Source organism: Pelodiscus sinensis, chromosome 17, assembly GCF_052426305.1.
Source record: "Pelodiscus sinensis isolate ZL-2025 chromosome 17, ASM5242630v1, whole genome shotgun sequence".
NCBI lineage: Eukaryota > Metazoa > Chordata > Testudines > Trionychidae > Pelodiscus > Pelodiscus sinensis.
Genome location: NC_143068.1, coordinates 15392899 through 15414916, shown reverse-complemented (window position 1 = coordinate 15414916; position 22018 = coordinate 15392899). Strand labels below are relative to the sequence as shown.

Here is a 22018-nt window from a genome sequence, read left to right as displayed (position 1 = left end):
CCCTGCGCGGGGAGCTTGTGCCAGCCGGGAGCCTCCTCGCCGCGCAGCCGCCGCCTGACGCCCCCGCCCCGCCTAGAGGCGCCGCCGCTGCCGCTCCCCTCCCGCCCGCCGGTTGCCCGCGGCTCGGGGGTTATTAAAGCGCCGGGCGCGTCCCCGCCGCCCCCCCTTCCCAGTGCCGCCGCCGCCGAGGAACATGGCGAAAGTGGAGCAGGTCTTGAGCCTGGAACCGCAGCACGAGCTCAAATTCAAAGGTGAGGGGCGGCCGCGGGGCTCGGCGGCCGCTGCCCAGGGCTGGGCTCCAGCGGCAGCCATTTTCCGGGGGCTGGCGCTCGGCTCCAGCGGCTCAAGGGCCCTTCGTAGGCCGTGCCGGCCCCCCACGCTCCTTCGGGGGCCGGGCGGTGCCCGCTGAGGCTCGCGTCCCTAGGCCTGCCCGCCCCCGGCGCTCTGCTGCGGCCTCGCCTGGAGCCCCTCCAGTACGAGAGACCCCAAGGGGGGGAGGGGAGTCAGGGTGTGAAATGCTGCTTGTCCTGGTGAGCCGTGTGCGCGCGTGTCACACGCCAACCGTGTGTTGTGGTGTAGGCAGAACCCTCCCGCTTCAGATTTCTCCTCATCCCCCGCCCACTGCGAGCGAAGGCAGCGCTACATGGATATAATCTGACCTTCCACGTCGCCTCGGTGTTATCATTAGTGCAGGATGAGAAACAGCCCTTCTGTCGTCTTCTGTATAGGGTTGCTTTCTGCCTTGAGTTTGTCTCATGATGGGTGTAATCCTGTGTGTGTGTGTGTGTGTGTATATATATATGGCGTCTCTTATGTGATCTGTACCCTGACATGCTCCTACTGGTAAAATAATCTGATTGTGGGTTTAATTACTAGCTCCAGCTGCTGTGATTTCTTTTTTTAGAGATGTAGTCAAAGAAAAAGAAAAATATTTTCAGCAGAGATGGTTGCCACCACCTGGCATGTGTGGATGGGCTTTGTGGCTCCTATTTCCTGGAGCCGTTTTAGAGCCATCTGAAAGCTATCTGAATTGCATATCCTGGAACATGTGGAATAGGTTTCCGTTTGTGTTTTAAAGAACTGAGACTTCTGACCTTGTTTCTGACAATACTTTTGTTTGTTTTTCTTTTCATTATTTCTTAAACTTCTAAGACAAACGCTATTCTAATAATCTGTTTACAGGAGAGTTCTCCTTTAAAATAAAATCCTGAACAGGTTAATTTGCTCTTAATTTATTATGTTACAACTTGATGGACTAGACTGTTGTAACACAATCTGAGATTACATATCAACATCAATAAGTTTGCATATAATAATAAAAGTAAAAATATCTCCTCTTACAAAAATGTAACACTGATATTTAGAAAATGCTCTTCTAAACTTCAAAGTAGAGATCATTTGATGTTAAAATATTAATTTCATCTTTACTGATAGCTGCAGCTTAGCTATAAACATGTGGCTAAGATAACATCCCTATATATATATTTTTGATCATCAATAAATTTCAGAAATGATATGGTAAATAGTTACTAAAAAGAACAAAAACAGAGCAGTAAATATGGTATGGAATGAATATGCAATTATTTTGTTGGAAATTAACTGCATATTGCTGGGGCAAAAGTAATGCATTAAAATTTAGATGCAAACTATTGGGATGGAGCAATGACAGAAACTCTACTGAGATGGAGAGATGATTAGTTGTTGATCATAGCTCCAAGATTCAGGGTTAAATTGTCAGCAAAATTTTCAGCTACTCAATAGATTTTTTTTTAAGCCATATTATGACAGGGGAAAGTGTCATGCAAATCTCAAGTGACAGTCTTTAGCTAAGTGGGTTAGTTATTAAATGTGTGCTTAACATCTAAAATAAACCAAGATTTATCATAAGGTCTTTGGTATGCAAAGATTAAATTATTAGTAATTGATTTTAGCCCCCAAAAAAACAAAACCCAACAATGGTACTGTAGTGCCTTAGAGACTAACAAAAATATATAAATAGTATCATGCACTTTTGTGGGCCCAACTCACCTCTTCAGATGACAAATATTATGAAACGGGGCACAGATTTTGAAATATAAAACAGAAAAAGAGGAGAGAAGAGGAGGAGAAAGAAAGAAAAAACCTTTCAAAGTGTCTGTTCTAAATGAGGCTCATAGAGTAGGCCAGTTTCTCTAGAGAAAATGCAAATGAAAGATTTGTTCACAAAAATCATATTTGAAGTAATCAGGAAGTATAATGTGCCCTTTTCACTTTTTTCAGTTAGATACTTCAACTTTAGAAGGGATATCTTGCACCGTATTAGTATATAAGAATTGCTGAGAGATTTCAATAATCAAAGACACTCCACTCCCTTCCTTTTTCTTGTTGTGTGCTATCAAGGTGTTTTTCACTGAAAGATCTCGGAGAACTTTGTAGACATGCTGATATTGGAGAAGCTGTATTGGGTTCTAAGTTTCATAACATGAATAAAGACCCCCACACTGAAATGCAGTCAATTTAGAGTTGAAACATAGTCAAATCTCCAGCTCTAAAATTATTATACCATTCTGTTACTTACAAAGGCTATAAAGATGATTATCACTTTGAAGAATAAACCACCAGAGGTGGAGGAATGCTGAACTGTAATATGGTATTGAGAGAAAGTCTTCCTTGGCATAGACTAGAGAGGAGTTACTGCCAGCTTCTCATTTTTGGGTTGTCTAAAAGTATACATTATAAAGATTTCTTTGTTTTTGAAAAAGCTCTTGTACTTCTATTGTTTGCATTAGATCTCTGAAATTTAGCTGGGGCACTGGGCCTTTTTATTTATCCTAGGGCATGCTATTCAGGTGTTGCTAAAATCTGATCTTTTCGGGGGGAGGGAGAGGACTCGCTATTCTTTTCCCCTCACTTTCTGTAATAGAATATGAACCTTCTAAAGCCAAGCACATGCCACTACTGGCCAGGATCAACAGAAGAACCAAGCTGGCATCTTCGCTAGAGAGGCAAGGAGGAGGAGAGAGCAAGGCCAGGTTCTCTGTTTCCAACCCATCAAATGGCTACAATAAAATCATTCCCACCACCTCCCCCAACATCACTTGGAGTAGGAGCCCTAGCCCTGTTTGGGGAAAGAACAGGCTCCCATACTCCAACTTCTTGTTAATTTCCTCCTGCTGTTGCCAACCTGTGCAGTTAGTTCTGTAGCTCAAGTGGTAGAAGTTTTTGCTGAAGGTTCAGGATTCAGACCCTGATGATGTATGATGGAGAGATTTGTTACCATTGAATGTAGTGTATGTATGCATACATGTATATATGTTTCTGTTTAAAAACTAGGAAATGTTTGAAAGACCATTATTTAGGTGGCAAAATCAAGCACTTGAAAGTTAGAAAATGCTAAATTTATGGTTGCCCATGCAACTTTACACACAAGGGGGCAATATTATGCATTTTGATAGTTTTTAATTTCACGATAGTACTGTTTTCTTCACATGACTCCTGCCTTGTTGTGGGCTCAGTATGGGTCCCTAAGGGACAAAATTTAGATTGTGTAGACATCTTATTGAAAACTAGTCTGAGACGCGATTGATCGCCTTGATTGATCTTATCGCGTTGATTGAACTTAATGCCAGCAAGTACAATTTCATTAGTCCATTTGAGAACTTAGCTTATTTTAAAAACAGTTGTAATGCTGTTGCTTGTGCTGGTTGAGAGGGTGTAAGGAAGCATTTTTAAATCAAGTACAGTAGAGTTAGAGAAGTTACTAAAATAAAATGGCCTGGACTGGGCTAGTGACATGTCTTGCATCCGTTTTCTTAAAGCCTAGCCACAGGTAGACCCTGAGTTGTGACTCAGCCCTGTACTGTGGTGCTCCCAAATAGCAATACTGCCAAATATATAAAATTAACAACTTGGAAGGCATACGCACACATTACTTCAAATTGGAAAAGCCGTTTCCTGTACTCAATTTGCACAAGCAGCTGCTTCTGCATATATGATTCACAGCACCTTGTAACTTGATGCGCTGAAAAGAGCCAAAAAATAACCGTGAAACGAGGGGTGCCCTTTACTTTTCCTGTTTAATCAACAACATGACATTGACATTGGCTCAAGCCTTGGTAGTGTTGCTTGTACAGATTGGACCTCCCTGGTCCTGCACCATTGGGACTTTGATTAGTTCCAGATGAGGGATTTTGCCAGGCCTGGGGAGGTCATTTCTGGCCCCACACCCTGCCTTGCAGCCCCACAGCCCAGCTCTCCCTGCAGCCCAGCTTTCTTGCCCCTGCTTTTCTCCCAGCCCAGCTGGGCAGTGTGTCAGCCTTTCTGGCTTTCCCACCTAGGCATATAAGCAACTAGTCGACTATCCGATAAGAAAAAGCTTATTGGATAGTTGACTAGTCCCTTGACTAGTTGCTACCCCTCCCCCTGTTAGAGGCAGGAAGTGGGAGGAGCAGAAGCTGGTGGTGATGAGAGCCGGCTTAAAAGCTGGTTCCCCTCAGTACTGTCTCCCAAGGGGGCTGGGGGAACCCAATGTGAGCCAGCTCCCAAGCTGCGCTCCAGCCTTTTTACAGAGATTATCAGTGTAATTAACTCCATCACTATCAGTCTCCAACAGAGAGGCCAAGAACTGAATAGGTTATGGATATAAAGCTATCCCATCTCCTTTACATTTGGTTTCTACATTCCCAAGTTCTAAGCTTGTGATTTTTGTTTTTTGGTTTTTTTGTTTTGTTTTTTTGTTTAGGGTTCTTGGGTAAGAAAAATGCAAATTTCCCAAATGTTATACCTGTATGTCTAAATAGGGATTTCCTGTGTTGTTACTGGAATGGGCACTGATCTGTGTACACAAGTAATTTTAAAATCTTTTTAAAATTACCTTTCAGATATTAATAAAGAATAAAATTGAAAATGCATACAGTGCTTTCTTTAAACTCTTAGAAACCAGGAGTCTTTTTGGATTCATATATAATGGCAGTTTGTACTAGGATTTCTCTGCTCCATCTCTTTGAAGACTACTGTATGAATAGCTATCCGCTACTTCCTTGGAGAACTTATCAGTTAGCATTTCACTTTAATTATGTAACTGATTGTTAATTAAAGTAAGTGGTTTTGTACTCTCTCAGCAAAACATTAATTTCTTCCTGCTCATTTGGGTTTTATCATTATAAAAATCTAATCCAGTGTCTAAAGAACAGTTAAACTTCCTAAACTTGGACAAATCTCAACACGCAATCCAAATATGAAACAAAATTAATCTTTCCTAAACACTTAAATATGTGCAGTTTTTTACAGTAGCTCTTTTTGCAATGCAAATAAAATCAATAGCTTATTCTAACTCTGCTAAATGTTCTTTAGAGTATAGCAGACATGGTTTGTACCTCCTTGATTATACTGATTTCAAGTGCCTCATTAATATTATCTTTATAATTGCCTGATCACTTTTAATCAGTTGTAACTTTATGGAAAATTAGCATCACTTAATACATCTTTGGTGATTTTTTTAAAGTTATTATTCACGGCAACCTTAACATCCTCCAACAGAATTCCTTCAACTTACACTTTTAAAAGAGGAGGGGTTTTTTGGTTACACATTCATTTGCACTCTTTTTACATCTATTCCATATGTTCTGATTATGAATGTGTTAGCAAGTCCATGGCTGAGGGTTGAGTGTATGTAGATTTATAGGCAAGTTGTCTCAAAACAACAAAACTGTGCTGTCTCTTACTAAATCTTTTTTTATATGGATTATGAGTTGCTTTTTTCAAAGCAGTCTGGGAGATGTTAGCCACATCTCCTATTAATTTTAATGGAAGATGTATCTAAATCCCCTAGGCTATTTTGAAATTTTTTATCAGGGTCTGTTTTCATCGTCCACTTGATAACTAAGCCTTTATGGCTTGTGTTAGAGACCGTAGAATCATGCTGTACTGTACAGTTCCTTATGAACTGCTGCTGAAATATTTCCCTTATGGGAAGTGATAAGTTAGTGATGTACGGCACCATTACACTAATATTACTGCATCTGCACTTGGGGTGATTGTACTGCTGTATTTAGGGTAGCAGTTGGGAAATCACTGTCCTAATCAAAGTAGGTACAGGTAGTCCCCGGGTTACATGGATCCGACTTACATCGGATCCCTACTTACAAACAGGGTGAGGCAACCCTGCACTAGCTGCTTCCCCCCAGCAGAACAGGGAGACGCAAAGCTAGCACCTCCCCCAGCAGACCAGGGAGACGCGGAGCAGCTTTTCTCAGCAAACACCTCAGCTTGAGAATAAAGGACTGAGGGAAGTGAGGTGTGGGAGAATAAAACTGAGCCCTGGAGAAATGTTTGGCTAGAGTTTCCTCTACAATATGTACCATTTCCGACTTACATACAAATTCAACTTAAGAACAAACCTACAGTCCCTATCTTGTACGTAACCCGGGGACTGCCTGTATAGTGGTACAGAAACTCTGAATCAGATAAACTTGCTGTATCTATTTAGTCTAAAGAGCATTACAGGTTGCACTTCTGAAAACCAGTACTCTCTGGTCCAGTGGAGGGTCCTGGACCAAAGTGCCTCAGAGCCCCACAGCAGTGCTGGGGCCAGGGACTGGAGAATCTCAGCAGCGCAGAGCTGGGGGCTTAGGAACTCTAGGTGACTGTGGCATTACAGGACCAGCAGCAGCGGGGCAGGTTAGAGGGGGTCAGAGGCAGGGGGCCTGCTGCCTCGGGGCCCGTAGCAGGGGACACCTCCCCTGGTCTGGCAAATTCTCTCTTTCGGGACCAGTCAGGTTCCAACCGTGTCAGACAAGGGAAGTCCAATCTGTATTACTTAACTGAAGTACTTGTTACATTACTAAAATGGATTAGTCTAACTTGGTTTGTTTGCTTTCTGGATTAAGTTGTGTGATCCTTTATAAGGTAGAAGTCCCACTGTATAAGGAATTTTGTTTGCATAGGGACTGCAAGATTTAGCCCTGTAGCATCAAAACACTTAATATGTCTTGCCTCATGATGACACCCCTCTGCTGTTGCCTCTGTATCAGAAGCAATAGCGCTGTGGGGGGCATGTGGTTTCCAGGGAGCCATCTTAAAAGCCGGATTTTACCTGTCCCCTTCCTATGCCACTGTCTTTCACATGGAGGCAGCAGCTGGGGGGTGGGTGGGGTGGGGGTGGGGGTTGTCAGAGGCTCCATGAAAGCTGGTATGCACAGGGAGCTGGCTTTTAAGACTGCTTCCCCCTCAGACCAGCTCCAACTTGCCTCCCTTTCCCTTCTCCCCTCCCCCCACTGAATCAGCATGTCCAGGGCTTGACGAATGGCAGCAAAAGGCGTTCGCCAGCCCTGCACTGCGCATGCTCACACCGCAAATAAACGGGGCGTCAGACTGAAATCTACTCACTATGGGCGAGTAGATTCAATACACTTTGTCGATCCCTGAGCATATCATCTTGTGAATGTTAAAGGCACTTTTTTGTAGATGGAAATACAACTTTTGTATTTAGAACCCTGCAGGTTTTCGGATGTCCGCTTTATATCTGTGGCTCATTTTTGTGGATACAGATGTGGATACAAAATTTAGTATCCACATGGGGCTCTACTAATGAACATTTTAAGTGTCAATTTAATTTTGCAGAAAACTACGTAATATGCAGGTTCATCTCAATATTTGTGAGGGAGGGAGTTTTTGGTTTGTTTGTTTTGCGGGGGGCGGGAAGGTGTGGCTAGAATGGGAGACTGGAAGTATTTCCTTTAAAAACTAATAACTTTTCACCAAGCTGGAGATACTGCAGGAATCAAATGACCCTTGCTAATTCTGTCTACATCTTACTATATCATTCATTTTCTAATATCTCATTACCATATCAGTCTTACTAGCATGCTGCAGGGAGAAAACACAAGTATTGAAAGAACCTGAAGTATAATAGTCTTCTTTTGTCAATGCAGTTTGTTGTCTCGGAAAGCTTTATCGGATGTTTTGAACAGCCATGTGTTCATAACTATTGGCCAGAACTAATTTAATTTGTTATTTATAGAGAAACAGGATGCTTGATGCCACTCGCCTAACCCCTACTATAAGCCAAATTCTATTGTCTCTAAGAACAATTCCCTTGCACATCAATAGGAATTAAACTAGATTAAGGACTTCTGTATTAGGCATCCTTTTAGTCCAGCACTGTAGACAATTCTCATTGCTTTGAGACTTTTCCTTCCTTCATCTCTCCTCACTGGGTGCCGGTAACAGAAGAAAGCCCTTGTCATGGCTCCTTCCTCACTCTGGCATGGTAAATGCAGAAGTGGGGGCCAGCAAATGTACCCCAAAGCCTTATCTACCAGGCTTTGGTATAAAACTTCCCCCAAAATCTTAAAAACCTAGATTTTCGGAATAAAACTTCCACTGCCATCACCCAAATATTAACAAGATGAGGGGAAAGATCATTTGGGAAATATGATCCCTGTTATAAAAATCAGCACACCCAAGTGACCAATGCCAGGTTAATAAAACGAAAGAGAACTTTTATTATTACAACAATATTCCTGTTGCAAGCATAAGGATCAGATGGAAAGGTAACAAAATATACTCATGGAGGAATTACACCATGGGCTAGAACTTAGTTAAAAAGAAAAGCCAAACATCTCTTAAGCAGTGCCAGATATCAGATCCCATACCCAACCCTTAAAACAATAAAGCCTAATGAAACTACCTAAACTTTACCTTACTTACAGAAAATGAAGAATGGTGTCTTGGAGAGAGAGAGAGAGAGACATGCTTGTCCCTCTCTGTAGCTGCAAAGAACTCACCCAGAGAGACACAAAGAGAAAGAAAAAAACCCAAATTCCTTTGTCCCTGTTTGAAAGTCCCACCTACATTCCTACTGGTCACTCCACCTGGCTAGGTGTACTTAACGCTTTAATCCCCAGGCTGCTGGCTAACCCTCATAATCATGACAGCCCTGACTTGCCTATGTTTCAGCATATGTGCATCAATATTTAAGCACAATTATCCAATTGAAGGAAAAGGCCTAAGATAAGGCTCTGTAACAGGGCTGAGCAAAATATGGCCTCTTATTCACTGATGCACATGGCCCTGCATCCAGTGCAGGTGTGGGGCAGGCAGGGAGACTTTTTGAAAACCCTGCTGGACTGCTAACCAGCAGTCACCCATGTAAGTCTTCTGGCCATAACCTAACTCTGCCCCCCAGGCCCTGCTTCCTCCCAACCCTCTGCCCCCACTGCCACACACAAGCCAAGCCCTCTGTCCCCCTCCTGAATGCATAACCCCTTCCAGACCCTGAACCCCAATCTCCTACACAAGGTCACAACCCAAACCCCTGCACCTCAATCCCCTGTTCCAGGTCACAACCCCCTCTTTCATCCAGACTCCAACCCTTACCCCAAACTCAATTCTGTACCCATTCTCCCACCTAGACCCCATCCCCTCCATTAATACACACTCCATGGAAGAGTGTGGCTCTTGACCATTTTCCAATATCTTACAGTGGTCCCTCATAAAAAATTATTGCCCACCTGTGCTCTACAACCTTGTTTTCCTCAACATTTGTTCAATATACAAATGTATTCCAGGCCACTACTTTTGACACAGAGCTGGAAATGTCTAATATGCATAAAAGATGCAGGGCTAATTGTTGAGCTTGAAAAATTGGCCTATTGGGGAGCCTTTTATAGAAAGGGGTTTGTCTAATAAATCTGCAACAACTGTCTTGTTTTTGCTGCCACTCAAAATGTTCTCCCTCTCTGACAAGGAATGACTGCTTCCATATTTAATTAAAAATGGGTTTGATGCATCTGGATAGGAAAAAAGTGACTGAGGGTGTGTCTACACTTGCACCTTCTTTGGAGAGAGGGATGCAAGTGCAGCTGAACGAAATAGCAAATGGAGCATGGATTTGAATTTCCCATGCTTCATTTGCATAATCACAGACCGCCCCTATTTTGAAATAATAAATGCTGTGTAGACATGGTTATTTTGAAAGAAACCCCTTCTTTCGAAATAACTGGTAAACCTCATTTTTTGAGGAGTAAGGGTTATTTTGAAAAGTGGTTTCTTTCAAAATAACCACGTCTACACAGAGTTTATTTCAAAATACGGTATTTGGAAATAATGGCGGTCTGCGATTATGCAAATGAAGCACAGGAAATTCAAATCCATGCTTCATTTGCAATTTCGCTCAACTGCATTTACATCCCTCTCTTGAAAGAGGGTGCAAGTGTAGACATACCCTGAGGTTTTATGCTGTTAAAAATTCATGTTGTATCATAGAGAACCAAGTAAGCTTTTCTTATCAATTATGTCAAAACATTGCTTTCTCCAAACAACTTTTCTAATGTTTCAAAATTGGCCATACTACTTTCTGCAGTATTTTGACTCATACAGTAGTAACTATTCGATGAAAATAATCTCTTTACTAAATTCCATACCTCTTTGATTTGTAAACAAAGACCTCCTACAATGGTGCTATGGATTAAAGATACTGTGTTTCTAAACAATTTAATCTTGCTTTCTTGTTAATTTCAATGGAAGGGGGTAGGGAATTAGGGAAGGAGAGCTGGAGTATTCTTGTATCCCTGGTGATCCAACTGTTTATAATGTGAATTATAAGATTCTGTAAGTGGGACCTACAATGTAGGGAAATCTTGTCTCCTGCGGATAGTTTTTAAGACTTGGTGCGAGTCATTGAGCTCACTGAAAACATGGTTGTCACAGAGTCATATACAACACTTAAATAAAAGCTTTATAAAATGCCTCTTTGCTTCTTATTTATACCATGTGATTTTCCTATACCATTTTTCCAAATGTTTGTTCCGCTAAAGTTGAGGATGTTTTATTTTCTCTGTTTTACATTGCATCGGTTCCCAGTTCTGGGTGTAAGAAACAATAATAAAGGTGTGTGTGTGTGTGTGTGTGTGTGTGTGTGTGTGTGTGTGAGAGAGATGATTGATTTTAATTATACTGGGAGACAACCTTTAATTGTATAGATGTAGTGAGGCTATAGGTACTAGTGATGTGAAAGGTTAAGCGGTAAGCATCACTCTCAGTGGGTGATGCTTATCAATTCTTGTTAACCAGTGGGGGCTGGAGCAGCTCCCAGCCTGCCGTGGGAAAGGGGCTGCTCCAGCCCTGCGGGCCTGTCGCAAACTAAGAGTGTTTAGAAGCGGGTAACTGACTAATCATGTACTCTCTACAATTTGTATTGAGTACACAATTTGTCAATAAGCTGAGGCTCTGCAGTTTAAGTGTAGAAGGAGCCAGGTGTGCACACAGCCCAGCTCCTACATTTAAACTGCAGAGTTGCAGCAAGGGTAGGTTGGTACCTGGCATGAGCCAGGACTCAGCAGAGCCACAGCAATGTGGGACCTGACACAAGATGGGACTGTTGCTAAATGTAAATTCAGAGCTGGAGCGCGGATGGCTCCCGGAGCCAGCTGCTGCTCTGCCCACCCAACCCTCCCCGAGATGGTGCTGGGGCGGGGAACTGCCTTTTAAGCCAGCTCCCTCCAGCACCAGCTCCTGCTTCCCTGCTCCTTGCTACCTCTGACAGAGAGATAGCTGCAGGTGGAGGTGGGGGAGTAGTTGAGTAGTGACTCAACTACCCAATTAGGCTTATTGGGTATTCGACTGCTCAAGTAGTTGCTTACATCCCTACCACAGTCAGGGGCACTTCAGCCTGGCCGAAGCAGCCCCTGCCTGTGGTTGTGGGGGTCCTGCCCCCCCACCACTAATCTGTTAACCAATAAAATGGGATATTACATCCCTAATAGGTACCTGCACTTACAGTACCAGTTACAGATTAAACTAGATTCTGATCACTGCAGACTAGGGATATTAAAAAGTGGGTAATTTGTGGAACTGCTGAAAAACTCAGAGCTTCTCATATGGTTCTGGAAAACTCAGTGATTACATGTACCTGCACCAGCTCCCACTTGCCACCCCACTCCTGGGGAGCCAGCTTTTAAGCTAGCCCCTGGCATACATTAGCTCCCATCCCACACTGCTGCCTCTGTATTAGATGCTGCAGCACAGGGTGGCAGCTGGCTCCCACCTGCAGCCCAGCTCCTCGGAAGCTGGTTGCTGACCCCACTCAGCTGCCTCGGATAAAGAAGCAGCAGTGCTGAGTTACTGGTGGCTCCCCAGGAGTGGGGTGTGTAACTGTGATTGTTAACTCATAAGCCCAGACATATTGGCTAGCTGTTTACACATTCCTGCACTCTGGACTCATGCAGAAATTGTTTGCCTCTATTGGAATTGCTTTCATATTAGGACTGCAGAATGTTTTTCAAGTCAACTCTAATTTTGTGCTGTTGTTCTGGATTTTTTTTCTACATCTTAATCTGTTTCTCTGTTCACTCCTGAATGCTGTTTGGTTTTTTTTGTGTTCCCTCACATCTTACAAACATAAGCAATAAGCCAGCTCTCCAAAAGTTCAATAATGGAAGTTCAACAGTGGAACCATGGCTTTGACCAGTACAGGATTAATCTCCATTTTTAGGTCCTGAATAAATTAATAGCAGAAATTGTGCAGTCAGTCTGTGTATGCTGAAATGTTTACTTTCACACCCACTGTTGTGTTTATTCAGATATTTAAAATGATACATTAATTGCATCTTTGAATCGCTTGCAATTCAGTAACAACCTTGTAGATATAAATTGCATGTATAATGTATATGAACACATACTCTTGTATATAGAAAGTGAATACATTAGAACCAGATGAGAAGAAAACTATTCTCCGTTTATTCTAAAGCCGTCATGTTGATGATGATGTTGCTGTTTGTTACAGCAGCCACACATCTAATAGGGGCTTTGTGGTATAAATATATGGGTTATAGCAGAATGATAATGCTCATTTCTTTGGACACTGGTAATACAGTAATTCTTTTACTGTTCATAGTAGCTTGCCACTCTTCCTCCCCCTTCCCCCCAATATTCAATACATTCAGGGTTATGAAATGGAGATCTAAGGAAATGGGGCTTGTGTGTCCAGAAAAAAATACTTCAGAGGAAGTTGAAGGAAAAAAATATGACCACCAAAACATAAAATTACTAAACTAATACCAGTAAGGCTTTTTAGTAGACAACGCCTGAAATATTATTTTTTGGTGCTTTTTAAGTCTTGTGTCTGTCTGTACACTGAAGTCAGCACCACATGAGCAGTGCCATTGCAGGCTCCTAGGGATGTAGAATCCTGTTTAATTGGTTAACCGATTAAAGAGGGTACAGGTGGGGCACCACTCCAGTGGTGCCTCAGGTAGGAGTTGTGTGGGTTGGGCTGAAGCAGCCCAGCTGGAGCAGCCCCTGTCCACGGCAGGCCCCCTCTTCAGGGCTGGAGCAGCTTGCTACAAGCGGGGAGCTGCTCCTGCCCCACCAGTTAAACATTCACATCCCTACTCCATGCTTTGTGTTTTTCTGCTGTTGGAAGCACTACTTGCACACACAAGGATATGTTCAATGCTCCTTATCCATTTAGTCTTTGATCACTGAAACTAACAACAAGGTTGTGTGATATGTTTTGAAATGCAGGTATTTGGAGTAAGACTGAGAACACAAACTGATTTCAGAGCTACTAAACATGATTTAACTATTACTGCGTTGTCACTACTGAACTCAGTCTGAATTCATGCTAGCTTTACCAGAAGATAGACCCAAATCTGTTACTAATATCCAGGACTGTCTATTGACTTACAGAAAGCCCATTTAAAGTAGAAGTCACATGTTCATAGAAGTTTTGTTGGTGAGGTGGAAAATAACTACAAAGTGGAGCAAGTAACAAGCTGGCATAACTGTAAAAACAAAACCACATTAGATAGTAAATGAAAATGCAGAAAGAGTTGTCTAAATAGAATTTTGAAGACAAATAGCCAGAAAAACGTCCTTGTCACTGCACATTCTCTTTTGGACTGACACATCTAGAAACCTTTTTTTAATTGCATATGCTATTCACTTATATTTTACATGGATATGTGTGCTTCATCCCAACATCACCGCTCCATCCAAACTAAACAATTAGGGCTTGATTTTTGTAAATGCTAAGCATCCAGACTGCTGGTGAAAGTTGCTGAGATCGGAGCACCTCTGGAGAAAATTGTGTCCTGTAACACCTCTTCATCTGTGCTCTGTGAATATTGTATGTCTTTTTAGAGTGTGTCTGTGAATTCATCTGAGTCCATTTGTTCAAGAACTCCTCTTACAGGCTGCAGGAGGGGGCAGCCCTCAGGCTGGCTCCTCCTCCAGAAAGCCTACGGGGGTTGGGAAGCCAGCTGGGGGCAGCTCTCAGAGCCTTGCCTGCACCTCAACAGCCTGCAGGCTGCAGGGAGGTTATTGCAGGCCAGGGGCAGCCCCAGGAACCCCCTCTTTCCCCCCCCCCCACACGTCAGCCTGCAGGTTGCAGGGGGTGCTGCTGGAGGGTTCAGCCCCTGTAGCCTGGGACCCCCTGATAGCCTGAAAGCCACATGGGTGGCACTGACTCCTCCCAGACTATAGGAATGTTAGGAGGCATATAATTCAGTAATCGGGTAGCCGACACAATTTTTGTTTACTAGACAATTTAACCAATAAGTGGTTCTGCATTTGAAAGAGCTTTAGAGCCAGCATGCAAGCTAATAGCGTTAACCAATAAGCAGTTACTTATCAATTTATCATTTAGCCGGCTACACTATTGCATCCCTACCCCAGACAGACTGCAGGTTGGGGGGTAAGGGGTGGCACTGGCAGGGGAGTGCTATCTGGCCCCCTGCCGGAGCAGCGCCACCCTCACTACCACAGGCCGCCCCAGCAAGGTTCCGCCCTCCCCCCTGTACTGAGCCTCCTGCCCTGAGTCCTGCACCTCCCACTTGACTTGACTTCTATAGTCCTCCCTGAGCCACCTCCTGACTTGAGCACCTCCCACATCTCCCAGCCCTCTGCTCTAAGCCACCCACCCTTGCCTCTACTCACCCCCAACTCTCATTCCAGTCTTTATTTTCCTTCATTTTTGGAAAATACAGTAATTCCTATAAGGCATGTATATTTACTTTTCTGAGGGATGAGGGAACCTTCAGTTAAAGAGCTGAGCAATTTATAGGTGCATATGCAAGTCCTGTGTAGATATCTTAGAAGATTGATCCTACTTCATTTTGTTGTACAGAAAACATTTTGGATGAAAAATATTAAGTTTTCTGTAACTACCATTTTCTTTTCAAGTTTAGCTAGAGTATTAGGAAGTTGTTTGGGATTTTTTTCTTTTCCAGAAGATTTTATTCTGATGAGGTTTTTTAATTGGGAAAAGTAGGGAAAAAAAATTCTGCTCCCATTATTCTGACACACAAGTTCCCTTTCTTCTTCTATAAGGCATAACTTAATATGGTAAAAGCTGTGTTATCTGGCACTGTACCAACCAGAAAACACTATAAACTGGCATTTTTTATATTCAATGAAAGTCTGGTTTATAGTCCGGTTGGCACAGGGCCAGCAGGCTCCCCACATAGCTCCCTGGAAACAGTAACATGTACTTACAGAGGAATGGACCTCCATGCACTACCTCCACCCCAAATGTTGGCTCCACAGCTTCCATTGATGGGGGAGGTAGTGTGCTGCCTAGGAGCAGCAGGGACATGTCACCGCTTGGAGGGAGCTGCTGAAGGTGAGCCCCACCTAGATTGGGCATCCCAAATTTCTGCTTGAACCCCCTCCTGCACCTAAATTTCCTCGCAGAGCCTGGCCCCGCGCTCCCTCCTGTACTCCTAACCCTTCCCACCCAAGGGCCTGCACCTCCAACTGTAGCGTTCACCTCTTTCTGCACCCAAACCCCTGCACCAGTCCAGATCCTCCTCCTGCACCCTGAACCTCTCATTTCTAGCTCCAGCTCAGAGCCTGACCCTCACTCCACCCCCCACCCATACCCCATCCCTCTACCTCAGCTTGGAGCCTCCTCCCATATTGTGAACTCTTAGTTAACCAGAATATTTGAATGACTGACACTTCTAGTCCTCCAATATGCTAGATAATAAAGCTTTAAAGCTAAATGTTTATTCCATGCATCATCAATATGATGTGATTCATTTGGAACCCAGTTCTAAAATAATGCTTAAGACCTTTAAAAAACAGCTGTCTAGAAGTAAAATCCAGCCAAATATGCTGTCGATCGTCTTGTTTACTTAATGCACAGACAATGTGTTCAGTTTAGGGTGCTAGAAAAAATATTTGCTCAAATTGTGTTTGATGGGTAAATAGTTTTAAAAGTATTAATACAAAATATTTGTTTGGATGTAGTAAAACTCTGGAGAATTCATATTAGAACAACCAAGTGAAAATCGCATGAATACTTTAGTGTTATTTGAAGGGCCTGTTCTTCTGCCTCGGGCAAACTTGAGTGTTATCTCTCTTTACAGTTTTTACAGTTGTGAACTCAAACAGTTAATATCTCTTAGATATAGAACGCAACTAAGGAGAATGCCCATTCATACACCGAAAATACACTTTCAATATCTTAGTCATGTTTCTTTATCTCTTCCTCCCTCCCCACTGTATGTTAGGTATATTCTTGGCAAGAATCGATTGTGCCAAAATAGGCAAGAGAAGGACACTGATTAATTCATCCAAATTCCATAATTTATAAAATATGGACTATGTTCCAAGTTTGGCATCTGGATCTTGTGTTTGTGTTGGGTTTTTATACAGTTCTCTCCCCTGTTGAGTTTTTCATTTAAAAGTTTTGTAGCTTTTAAACATTTTCCTTATCTTATTCCCTCATCTGTATTTTTACATGAATAGTACCTGGAAGTGTAACATTTCACTTTTCCAATTACTCTTTTCTCTATAAAAAGTACTTCAGCTGGGGCTGGAGAAGGGGGCAATAATATTCTCTTCTACTTCCCTGGCACCATGCATCCTTGCAGTTGAGGATGTTCATGGTGGCATAAAGAAGACAGATTTTCACAAAGATTGAGTTTCCAAAGAGCTCCCATTTAAAAGCTGGGTACTTGTCCATGTACTCCACTGATGGTAGAAGGATCTAGGGCTGTTAAATATTGATTAATTAACTAATCAAATATTCGATGAAAATCCCATTTGATTAGTCAATAAGGACTAGCCTGCATTCTGCCTTTGAAATGTACAAGAGCTTCAGTGGAAGTGACCTCATGGAGCTTGGGGTCACCAGGGGACTCCTCGCTGACTCTGGGATCCATGTGGCTTTTCAATCTTTGAAATGTACAAGAGCCTCCACTGGGGCTTTAGTTCATTTCAAAGAAGAAGCACCACCGCTGCATCCCTACCCCTTCCCACGGAGCTGGACTTGGGGGTGGGGAGGGCGAGGGTGGCTCTATCTTTGTAATAGAGGCAGCAAGGGAGGGGGAAACAACTAGTCGACTATCCGATAAGCTTTTGAACTCGTCAATTAGTCACTTAAATCACTAGAAGTATCCCTTCTCTCCACCATTACATCCTAGCAATAACAAATACCTCCAAATAGGGATGCTGGGGTTTCATCTGGACCGCTTACAGACTCAAGCATCTTGTCTTGTCAAGTAGCACAGTTGTATATAAGCACTCTGAAGTTTAGAGCAACTAGTCATGCCTGCTTAACTTTCCTTCCATTTCTGAGGATCATCTGTTCAGGCCATAACAGAAGATACCACAGCAATGTTTTACATAACCGCACAGGGAAGTACAAGTTCCACCTCACTTGCCTGGAAGCCATGTATCTGTGAAACTGGTGTATTGGTCACAACACAAAAGTAGTCTTCACTTAACATAGGTCTACAGAATGTTCTGGCTGATCACTTCAGGCAGTTTACAAGCAATTGGGAATGGGCAGTGAGGAATGGCATCAGGGATTATCCAAGAAATATTTGTCAAGGAGAGTCTTACACAGCTCTGTTGTTCATTGTTGCAAACAGGAAAAATTTCTGCTGCAGAGAAGCTCGAGGCCAAGGGTCTATGTCAGATACATTCCAGATTTACTGGTCTCCAAGTCTATGTGCTTAGCTTCCAGGGTTTTATTACAATCTCAAGAATAATTGGAAAACTCACCTAGGATTGTCATTTTGCCCAAATCTTGAACAAGCCACACTAAAGTAGTTTTAGTTCTTAGATCTAATGAAGCTGCTAGTTTGTCCCTCAGTTGAGCTTCTTCAATGGAATGTGTTATAAACTGAGAACCAGGGTCACCTTCCCTACTGCTTAAGGGTTACTGATGGTTGTTGGTGCTAGAGAGAAGCTGCTCACCAGAAACCTAGAATATCCTTGTAAGAGTAGAAAGAACTCTACCTGAATTACTTGCTTTACTAAATGGAAAAGGTTTATCAGTTGGGCCTGTCAACCACTTCGACATTTTTAGATATTCAGATTCCGAGGCATATTGCTTATCAAAGAGATCAGGGCTGGTCATGAGTTCCTTAAGAGTATTAACAACTCATTGCAAGCTACTCTCTCTTCAGTTCAAAGGCGCTCAATTTTCTCTCTTCCCATAGTGGCTAGATTCCTGAAGGGTTTTGCCTTCTGGTTTATTCCCTAATAAGACAAAGACAATAGATGGCACCATGGTATCCAAACATATTAATGGAGTTGGTTGGATTGCCCTTTGAGCTCCTTGCATCATGCTGCTCTCTTTTTCACCAGTCCCTCAAAAGAGTGTTTGCTAGGAAAAATATTTACCTAGCGGGTAGGAAAAACTCATGTCCTTATGCCTAGTCTGCCTTACTCTGTCTGTATAGAATATGGTAATACACATAAAAAGTTATGAGTAGGTCTCAGAATAGATCAGAAGTAGGTGATGTAGGCCTGCTTTAATTAATAAATCTTCAAATTCAGGATAGGACAACTGCTTTCAGCAACGCTCTTAAATATGTATATTTATATAATGCAGATATTCTCAGCTTCTCGCTCCTCAATTACTTTGATTTAAAAAGTTGCTGATGCTTGCTTAATTACAAGTGCCTAGAGGGACACATGATAATGATTAAAACATGGAATATAGTGCTTTTAAAATACTCACAAGTTTGTGTGCTTTAGTAAGTATTGTACTAATGTTACAGGGAGAAATTTTAAGAGCCCGAATCCCCTGCTGTTTAAATTGGAGTCAATTCCCATGTATTTTAATGACAAGACAAAGCCCTTTTTTAAGTGAGCGATCTAAGGGTAGACAGCAAGACGGGTAGAGCTTTGATTGTAGCTGAGGACTTCCTGATCTCCAGCCATGTACTTGTTCTATCAGACCTGAGCTGGCCTGGAAGGGATGGGGTCTAATCCGGAAGGGGCAGGGCAATAATGCTTCTGGGCTTCCCCAAACCATAACTGGTTGGGGGGGAGGGACCCTTTGCCCCCCCTTCCCACTATGCACCCATGCCCCTGGCAGGGCGGGAAGAGGCTTCACACACTTCCCCAAGCCCTGATTGGCCTGGAGGCGGGGAAAGCGCAAGAAGCCTCCTTCTGTCCTGTGAGCAGCGTGTGGCACTTTGAAGTGCCACGCCCTCCTCGCAGGGCTGAGACAGGGCAAAGGAAGCTTCACCCAGTTCCCCTGCCCGCAGGCCCTGATTGGCCTGGGGTTGGGGAGAGTGTGCGAAGCCCCTTCCTACCCTATCCCCGCCCTGCAAGGTGCACGTGACACTTCAGAGTGCCATGCGCTGCTCGCAGGGTGGGAGGAGGTCACATGCTCCCCTGCCCCCAAGTCCTGATTGGCTTGGGGGCGGGGAAGCTGTGCAAAGCTTCCCTTGCACTTTGAAGTGCCATGTGCTCTTTGCAGGGCGAGGAGAGGGTGGAGGAAACTTTGCACACTCCTCCTGCCCCCAGGCCAATCAGGGCTCGGGGGCGGGGGAGTGCGTGATGTCTCCTCCCATCCTGCGAGCAGTGTGCAGCACTTCAAAGTGCTACATGCTGCTCACAGGGCAGGAAGAAGCTTTGTGCGCTCCCCAGACCCTAATTGGCCTGGGGGCAGGGGAGCAGCAGGGCCTCCAGGGGCCAGATCCAGCATGCAGAAGCCCTTTTGTCCACCCCTGCATCAGACCATGCTGTCTCCCTTGACATTTCAGCTTACTTCATTTTAAAGCTTAACCTTAAAGGACATCGGACACTTGAAATGTAATCAAATATTTGGGAAAAAAATTAAGGAGTAAGTGTTATGCTTGCCACTGAGCCCTCGTATCAACCTTTATGGTTTTGCAGTCAACCATTCTTCCTTCTTAAAAAATATTTCTCCATAATTTCCAGGAGAAGATATGCACAAACGAAGAGGGAAAAGTGTGCAACAGAAAGAGAATAACTGATTCCAGGATCTGTGAAATGCATAGTAAACAAAGAAAATAGGCTTTATCTAATCTTCCAGTTTAAATTAATCATAGGTGTTACTATTTGTAATGAGTTCTAAAATATTCAGACAAGTGTAGTAATTTTTTGTTTTGTTTTTTCCCCTTTAAGTTGAGGCTGTCCCTGTAAAACTCTAATGGAAGGATAACCCAACCTGCCATCCATGCTGCTATGGTCACGCTTTTGTTTTTAGCTCATGTAAAAGTTAGCTCCTGTATGTCTACCTGAGTTGGAACTTATACTTCTCAATTACAGTGTAGACATACCCTAACTGAGAAGTTTCACTGACTGCAAATACATGAGTAATCCCATTTTTAAAGATAGGCATGCACTTAAATATCTTGCTGAATTAGAACTAGGGAACAAAAGTGATTAATATGGAATATGTACAGTTTAAGCTGTTTGAGTAGATGGCTTTACCCAGCTAATGCAAGGGTAATGCTCTAAAATAGTGGTTCTTAACCTACTTCAGCCTGCACCCCTTTGGTTCTCAAAATATGTTCTCGTATCCCATATTAAAAATCGTTGAAGTAGTTCAGTTCTTTAAACCTAAGATATATCATAAAAATCTGGCGTGTCTTGCACCCTCAAAAGGGCGTCTCGCATCCCCACGAGGTCTGTGCACCCCAGGTTAAGAAACACTGCTCTAAAAATAATGCAGTTGTAACAATCTGAGCACTTGAAGGAACTAACTGTCCTGAGACAATAGATACATCCTTGGGGGAGGTAGCCCTTCGCACCATTTGCGCTGCCACAGCTATGCTATTTTTAACGCAGTAATTTGGCTATCCCATCATCCCTAGTTCAAAGTGTAGACAAACTCAATATCATAGAATGCTACTAAGACTGAAAGGGACCTCGAGAGGTCATCGAGTCCAGTCCCCTGCCCTCATGGCAGGACCCAGCACTGTCTAGACCATCTCTGATAGACATTAATCTAACCTACTCTTAAATATCTCCAGAGATGGAGACTCCACAACCTCCCTAGGTAATTTATTCCAGTGTTTAACCACCTTGACAGTTAGGAACTTTTTCCTAATGTCCAACCTAAACCTCCCTTGCTGCAGTTTAAGACCATTGCTTCTTGTCCTATCCTCAGAGGCCAGGAAGAACAAGTTTTCTCCCTTCTCCTTGTGACACCCTTTTAGATACCTGAAAACCGCTATCATGTCCCCTCTCAGTAGTCTCCTTTCCAAACTAAACAAGCCCAGTTCTTTCAGTCTTCCTTCTTAGGTCATGTTCTCTAGACCTTTAATCATTCTTGTTGCTCTTCTCTGGACCCTCTCCAATTTCTCCATATATTTCTTGAAATGCAGTGCCCAGAACTGGACACAATACTCCAACTGAGGCCTAATCAGAGCAGAGTAGAATGGAAGAATCACTTCTCATGTCTTGCTCACAATACACCTGTTAATGCATCCTAGAATCATGTTGGCTTTTTTTGCAACAGCGTCACACTGTTGTCTCATTTAGCTTGTGGTCCCCTATAATCCCTAGATCCCTTTCTGCTGTACTCCTTCCTAGACAGTCGCTTCCCATTCTATATGTGTGAAACTCATTGTTCCTTCCTAAGTGGAGCACTTTGTATTTGTCCTTATTAAACTTTATCCTGTTTACCTCAGACCATTTCTCCAATTTGTCCAGATCATTTTGAATTATGACCCTGTCCTCCAAAGTAGTTGCAACTCCTCCAACTTGATATCATCTGCAAACTTAATAAGCATATGCTGATATCTAAATCATTGATGAAGATATT

General features: G+C 43.0%; 1 protein-coding gene across 2 annotated transcripts in view; it reads left to right on the top strand.

Annotated features, from left to right (window-relative positions):
* VAPB (VAMP associated protein B and C) overlaps nt 1-22018 on the top strand; it is a 63786-nt gene continuing 41768 nt past the window's right edge. For both annotated transcript variants that reach the window (XM_014574721.4, XM_014574720.4), the window contains exon 1: nt 1-251. In XM_014574721.4, coding sequence (XP_014430207.1) covers nt 194-251 — 58 coding nt within the window. In that variant the 5' untranslated portion in view covers nt 1-193. The remainder of the gene's footprint in view (nt 252-22018) is intronic.